The sequence below is a fragment of the Sinocyclocheilus rhinocerous genome, unplaced genomic scaffold, assembly GCF_001515625.1.
Source record: "Sinocyclocheilus rhinocerous isolate Xijiao unplaced genomic scaffold, SAMN03320098_v1.1 scaffold836, whole genome shotgun sequence".
Taxonomy (NCBI): domain Eukaryota; kingdom Metazoa; phylum Chordata; class Actinopteri; order Cypriniformes; family Cyprinidae; genus Sinocyclocheilus; species Sinocyclocheilus rhinocerous.
The window spans coordinates 204,218-211,661 of record NW_015648109.1 but is presented as its reverse complement, the minus strand read 5'-3'; the positions used below and the strand labels follow the sequence as shown (position 1 = coordinate 211,661).

Here is a 7,444-nt window from a genome sequence, read left to right as displayed (position 1 = left end):
TTATACCTGACAATGGACAAACAACAAAAGCTTTAATGGCCGACAATCCTCAAACCTGTCAAGAACCGAAAAATATTAATGGTCTTCAAGATTATTACTTTATAGCCCAAGAGGCTATGTGTGACCCTGGAGCACAAAAGCAGTCTTAAGTCGCTGGGGTATATTTGTAGCAATAGCCAAAAATACATTGTATGGGGCAAAATTATAGATTTTTCTTTTATGCCAAAAATCATTAGGATATTAAGTAAAGATCTTGTTCCATGAAGATATTTTGTAAATTTCCTACCCTAAATATATCAAAACTTAATTTTTGATTAGTAATATGCATTGCTAAGAACTTCATTTGGACAACTTTAAAGATGATTTTCTCAATATTTAGATTTTTTTTTGCACCCTCAGATTCCAGATTTTCAAATAGTTGTATCTCAGCCAAATATTGTCCTATCCTAACAAACCATACATCAATGGAAAGCTTATTTATTCAGCTTTCAGATGATGTATTAATCTCAATTTCAAAAAAATGGACCCTTATGACTGGTTTTGTGGTCCAGGATTACCTTTCAGAAAAAAATAATTACCTTTTTGTTACTCTGTTCAATTTTCTTTTCTATATATAGTTTTTAAAAAATGTTGGCTATTTTTTATGATTTTATATATTATATTTTTTAAGACAGATTTAAATAGCGAGTAGATATGCATATATATATATTCATACATTTCATTTTATTTAATAATAACAAGTCAGGTTATGCTGGAGTTTCTTTACCCAGCCACCACCACCTCCAGATGCCCGTCTCCATCTCCGCCATCCCATAATTCCGCTGGGTGGGGTTGTGAAGGGCATCTGGAGGCAGAACCGTATCCGTGGTGACGGAGAACATGGGCTGGGCTTGAGAGAGAGCTGACAGAGCCAAACCGAGAAGACACGCCCACCACATCCTCATCTCCACCTGTCAATCAAACAGTGTTCATCACAGAGTGCAAACTGACAGCAGTATTCATACTTGTGATTCATAATCATGCAGTAGGTGCATGTGAAAAGCACTTGTGGCATTGCTTACACAGCATATGGATATGAAAACATAAATAAGATCATGCAATTATATTTCAATTAAACTGAAAGAAAGGAAAGTGTGGCGAGGATGCAAAACAGAACAAATATGATGTTTTGCATTAAAGAAAACAAACGAAAGAGACTTTCAGAGCAGAACTAAGCAAACCAAAGCGACATGACCGGACAGAATTTTTCATGCATTTGTAAGTCATCATCACCTCAACAGAGAGAACTGTTATTTTAGCTTTAGAAGTAAATAATAATGTGTCATATCCACCTGTCGTGCTGACTGGGCTGGATTATAGTGGATACTCACGCTCTCAGAGTTTCCAGCACGTGGCTTGACTCAAAAGCTTGGAAAAATGATGTGTGATTTCTGTTTTATACGGCGTGTATTCGCTGCTTACACAACTTCACTGCAGCCGCCTTACACAGGCGCTTGTGTAAGCGACTGACCAATCACTGTCGAGTATTTTAAATACTGTGGAGGTCCGACCAATCACAGGCCCGCAAGAGAAAAGAGGGCGTTAACGACGCGCGGTTCAGCATGCAGATACGTTACGTCCCTAACAAACTCAAACAAATAACCTTGAATGAATTTAATTGGCTAAAATAATACAGTTTATTTTATTATTTATTACATAAAATAATCAGGTTTGCATGTATTGTTTATAAATAATTGTAATGTTTGTTGTGAATAATAGTAGTGCAGCATTTGTTACTGAAAAAGTTATCACAAGTACTTGTAACGTATTATACTTGGCATTGATTTCAGTGATTAAGATAATTATTTTCGCAGTTGAATGAATTAAATGATAAAATGTTTACTATGGATACTTTGGGTAGATGTCAGCATCGCATCTAAACTACACTATTAAACTACAACTCCCATAATAGGCTTTCCAATCGTGACGTCATGGCGTCCGTACGTCTCCAAACATCCGGTTATGGTTTCAACGTTTCGGCGAACTGAAAAATATTGAGACGTAAGTAGAAGAAAACTTCGAATAATTTCCTCTACAAATATTGATTTTTACATCGTAACATACTATCCTAGAAGATTTTGATGTTACTGTCAGTACTTGATAGTTGTTTTGAAAAGGTATTTCGGGTTTCTAAATGGTGTCACGGTCAGTAAATATGTGTTTGTGTTATGAAAGCTTACTATTTTTAAAACGGAGAATGTATTTCAAACAGTAGTATGCTACATTGTTGTCATTTGATTTGATTTGTCGTTTATTATCTTGTAAATTAAAATTATTGTGCGTTGTTCATCCAACATCGTCCAGAAATATCAGTTTTAAATAATGAAAACGACGGATTTAAATAATGAGTCAAAAAAGGATGTTGTAAAATCACAACATGTATAATGCCCTATCTGTGTAACACACTGGAAATGAAAGGGCAAATTATATTATATAAATGCAGGCCATTTACATGGACACTTCTAACAGTGTGGTCGTATGCTATTCTAAAAACAGCATTTGTCCTCATTACACTTTCTTTACACAGATCCCTATGGAGACTGAAGCAGCTCAGCCAGACGAGGGGCCCAATGCGGCTGCTTCGGCCCGAACGAAAAAGCCCACCATAGAAATCTACGTGCCCAAGAAACAGGCCGAGAAAATGGAGAAGCCTCAGACAGATGGTGACAAGAAATCCAGACCCAGGCCCCGGTACACTGACAAGGCCCGCAAGAACAAGAAGGATAAAGCCAAAGCGACAGAGACTCCAAACGGAGAGGTAAAACAGGAAGACGGGGGGCGGGAGGAGGGAGATAAAGAAAACCTAAACATGCACACAGAAAAAGAGGAGGAGTCTAGAGATGATACAGACAATGTATCCAGAACTATAAACACACCAGAGGACACGGGTAGCGCACTAGAACATGATGGGGTGCCAGAGAAGGAGGATGAAGAGGAGAACTGGGATTCTTTGTTTAATGATGATGGTGACTGTCTTGACCCACATTTAGTGGAGGAGGTAAGATCGATTCAATCCCTTCTCTCATTTTTGAGTGAGCTGTCCCTTTAATGATGACATAATGAACTGAGATGCATTAGCCGGGGTTTGTGCCCATGTTTGATTCTTCTTCCTGTTTCAGATGTCTCTTACGGAGGGCCGCAAGAAGTCGTCTATACAGGAGGCGCGCTTCGATAACTATAATTGGACGCCGGAGGAGGAAGAGGAGGTGGAGCTTCGGGACGATGAGCTGTCACACATCGTGGAGATTTACGATTTCCCGCCTGAGTTCAAGACGGAGGACTTGATCAGATCCTTCAGCTCGTTCCAGTGTGTGAAGCTCTGATCATGAATCGCACTGATCTAATATCGTCTGCAGTAGTGCTCCCCAAACAGGGGTTGATGAAAAGATAATAATTGATTAAATCGAACCACCATTTAATAAATGGGGCCTTGCAATTAATCAAGCTAAAACTGAAATAATGACTGTGTTTGTAAGAAACAAGTCCATCATTAATGTCTTTTAACTTTCAAACATGGATTCCGGCTCAAATAGTCCACTATCCATAATTTTTATTTTTTTGAGAAAGCTGCCAAAATAAAAGGTTGAACGTCGAAAGTGAAGAATTTACGGCATAAATATTTGTATTGCAACTGGTAGTGTTTATTTGCAATTTGCATAAAAATAAAAACGCTAAAAAAGATAAAAATTTGATCTGATTAACTTACATGTCATGTAACCATTGACTGACATCTGAGAACCATATAAATGCCGATGTGTTATTAAATGATTGAAATAATCGCGTGTGTTTTCAGGCAGAAGGGGTTTGACATCAAGTGGATGGATGACATGCATGTCCTCGGTTTGTTCTCCAGTCCCATCGCAGGTCAGTGTGCTTTCCAGATGTTGTGAATGGCTGTATGCTGCCTATAAGATCTCTGGAATCAATAGCTGGTTGACCTGGAGGAAAATAGCATGATGGTTTTAACTTCAGTGACGTGTTTGCGGACCTGAAATTGTCTGCAGAAGCACTGTGAAAAAGAAACCAAAGAGTTTGAAGATTAGAAATGTCCTGAGAGGAGCTGTATTAGGTGTCGTTACCAAATTTAGATCCAGAAACTGTCTATTTTTTTGTTGTTAATTGATTGCTAGCTATTGTATGTTTATATGTTCAAAACTTATCCAGCTTATTCTCCAAAAACGTACATGTCATTAGCATCACACACTCAAAATATCGATGAGCCACCAAAAATGAGAAACCGTGCCCTTTTCTTGTGTATACGTGTGTGTTTGTGTAGCTCGTGATGCTCTGAGGATGAAGAACCCCATGATGAAGGTCAGGCCTCTCTCCAAATCATCAAACGCCACTAAAGCCAAAGCGCGCAGCTGCTCCGGTACTCCTGCTCTCTCTTATTCACTCATGTTTTATCTATTATGAGACTGTTTTGTGCATTCATCACAAATTAATTCATAAATCCAGACTTGTTTAATATTTTTTCCCCCTCCAAACCTGACTGTCTCTGTGTAGATTATCTGCTGCCGGCTAAAGAGCGTCCTCAGACGAGTGCGGCTCTGGCGCGCCGCCTGGTGATCGGGGCTCTGGGTGTGAAGAGTAATCAGACCAGAGAAGAGCGAGAGGCCGAGAGGAACAAACTACGGCAGGCAAAAGGTGACATAACTATTCACAGCTTCGTATTTTGCTAGACTGGTAAAAAACAGGGATTTATTTAATCTGTTTTCTCATTAGAACAAAAGTGTTTGGCTGCTAAGCAGCGTGAAGATGCCTGGGAGGGCAAATGAAGACACAGGTTTGTGTTTATGTGAACTATGAAGCGTTTTGATTTGATCATCAGTTCATGCCTGAAGGGGTTTATCTGTGGGTTTGGGGTCTGAAGGCTTCGTATCTCACAACCCCCTCCAGCAGGACTACTGCCAAACCAGCACAGATTGAACCAAAGCCACAACAACAGGGAAACGGGTTCATCGAATCAAAGTGTGAGAGCCACACAAACTCCAACAGGGACGTTTTGTAATTTTATATCTCTCTTCTTGAGATTCGTTTTGAATTGTGAGCTTTGCCCTGTAAATGTTTATGATTGTTTTCAGTTTTGGAAAGGCCATTTTAATGTATTTTGGTTAAAGAATGTTTTTCTCTTTAGTGACTAAAACTAGATCACATGTCAGTGTGATTTCACTTTCCTTATTTTGGTTTTCATTTTTTATTTCAGTAAAGAGAAAAGTCTGATGATGTCTTTCATGCCATTTAAACAAAACATTTTTTTTAAGTGAGTGAATCATAAAATCTGTCAGCTCAAAATAAAAAGGAAATAGGAAAGATGTTTTAAAAAAAATTAGGTCAAGCATCATGGTAGTACATGTAAATTGCAGATTTTAATGAAAATTGTAATTATAGTTACTATTCTGTAAATCGTAATTGAGAATTGCAAAAAAATGAATTTGTAAGAATGAGGTGAGACTAAAGTCCATTGTGAGTATTCTATTTAATGCCAGTCAAGTCTTTTGCAAACCAGCAGCACATTCTAACAGAACTTTTTTTTTTGTTTTTTTGTATGTGTTCTTTCATCATTACTGCAAATATTGTGCTGTTAGCGTTTATCTCCAAAAGATTTTGTTCAGGCACTAAACTGACAGACACACACTCAAGTGTCTGTTGTTCTCTGATGTTGTTGCACTTGAATTCCCAGCTGTGCTCTGAATAAAAATGTTGAAATCTTTCTCTAGAATATCATTCATGTATTGTTAACAAGTCTTTTACGTTTTCAAGTTATCATTCGTTCACACCACCTAGAAGGATCACGTCACAGATGAACGATATCGTTCGAATTACTTTAAGAACGTTTTTTGATTAAAGACATTGACAGCCAATCAGAATCCACCAGCGGTTGAAAGCGCGCGAACATTTAAAGCGGTAGATGACAAAACTGCAGCGCGCGCTTTTAATTCACAGAACGTCATCGACCGAGCGACCGTTGGTGTGGACGCTGAATCAGGTTAGACGCCATATTTCATTTAGCTAGGAATGAAAACGAGACTTTACAATGGCGCACACACTGTATTAAGGTCTTCGAGCATGTTTTCACAACTTTAAAAACGGGTTCGTGGCGTATTCGTCAAGAGTTTTTCATAATTTGTTGTTAAACAACAGGACAGTCCATTACACGCAAGGTACTTACGAACGTTTTTTGATTAAAGACATTGACAGCCAATCAGAATCCACCAGCGGTTGAAAGCGCGCGAACATTTAAAGCGGTAGATGACAAAACTGCAGCGCGCGCTTTTAATTCACAGAACGTCATCGACCGAGCGACCGTTGGTGTGGACGCTGAATCAGGTTAGACGCCATATTTCATTTAGCTAGGAATGAAAACGAGACTTTACAATGGCGCACACACTGTATTAAGGTCTTAGAGCATGTTTTCACAACTTTAAAAACGGGTTCGTGGCGTATTTGTCAAGAGTTTTTCATTATTTGTTGTTAAACAGGACAGTCCATTACACGCAAGGTACTTACGCGCCTCACAGCCTCGTTTTCATTCCTATCAGAAATTAACTACCCTGACTAAAATCTGTTCTTGTAATGAACCTTTCTAAAGTAACGTTACAGAAAAACTAACCCGATTAACTGCCAGTAATTACAGGTCTAATAGTTTGAACTTAAAACGGATGCCTAAACCAGGACTGGTCGAAAACAAAAAAGCCATTTAAGCACATCTTCCGTTCAAATCCATCTTATTTCAACATTTTTATTATAATTTTGGCACTGAAATGCAGAGAATAAGTGAAATAGATAAAATAGAAAAAAACAAAAAAGTTAGATATTGTAATATTTACTTTCTTCCCACAACCCTTAATCAAGTTCTTTTCGGCCTTTTATAGTAAAATGTTTGGGCAGCTCTTCTAGTCACCAACCAGAAGAATGATCAAAAGTAATGCTAATGATTGTATTTAAAAAAAACAAACCAGACGGTCAACAAAAACACTCCGATTGAACAGCGGTCATGTGATCTGATGAGGATTTTGTAATGTTTATTTTGTACATTTTAAAAACAAGCAGTAAAAAAAACAAACATACAATTTATATATTTATAACATCATGACTTCAAATAACTTGGGGTGGGAAGAAACAAAACAGAACAGAAACCCTCATTTCACAGAGTGAGGAGCAACACACACACACGGCTTGAGTTTCAGTACCAGAACACACTCGCACACACACACACACACACAGACTAAAACCCCATTTGATAATCACAGGAGAAAAATTAAATCGCATTTAAAAAAAAAAAAACACTAAATGAATAGAAAGAAAAAAAAGTGAACACGTTAAACAGTGGGAATGTTCCAGCACGAAATCAAATTAAAACGACTAAAAGCAAAAACACAAGGCATTAAAAAAAAGACATGGT

General features: G+C 38.0%; 1 protein-coding gene across 5 annotated transcripts; it reads left to right on the top strand.

The window, feature by feature from the left end:
• Nucleotides 1-1,962: 1,962 nt before the first annotated feature.
• Nucleotides 1,963-5,921, top strand: LOC107709620 (coiled-coil domain-containing protein R3HCC1L-like). Of its 5 annotated transcripts, none has more exons than XM_016514160.1 (8): nt 1,963-2,040; nt 2,567-3,037; nt 3,159-3,346; nt 3,833-3,903; nt 4,316-4,411; nt 4,546-4,686; nt 4,765-4,825; nt 4,913-5,266. In XM_016514160.1, exons 2-7 carry the CDS (start codon nt 2,573-2,575, stop codon nt 4,815-4,817), a joined length of 1,014 nt encoding a protein of 337 aa, XP_016369646.1. In that variant the 5' UTR covers nt 1,963-2,040; nt 2,567-2,572; the 3' UTR covers nt 4,818-4,825; nt 4,913-5,266. The 5 variants fall into 5 exon arrangements, with proteins under 5 accessions (XP_016369646.1, XP_016369648.1, XP_016369645.1 ...); XM_016514162.1 differs by having other exon boundaries at nt 4,942-5,265; XM_016514159.1 differs by having other exon boundaries at nt 4,939-5,264.
• Nucleotides 5,922-7,444: the final 1,523 nt, after the last annotated feature.

Excerpts from the sequence above, each read along its gene's own strand:
- LOC107709620 (XM_016514161.1), top strand. The coding sequence starts at position 2,573 with ATGGAGACTGAAGCAGCTCAGCCAGACGAGGGGCCCAATGCGGCTGCT. Across the intron at positions 3,904-4,315 it reads GTTCTCCAGTCCCATCGCAG|CTCGTGATGCTCTGAGGATG; the intron begins GTCAGTGTGCTT and ends GTGTTTGTGTAG. Across the intron at positions 4,687-4,764 it reads CAAACTACGGCAGGCAAAAG|AACAAAAGTGTTTGGCTGCT; the intron begins GTGACATAACTA and ends TTTTCTCATTAG.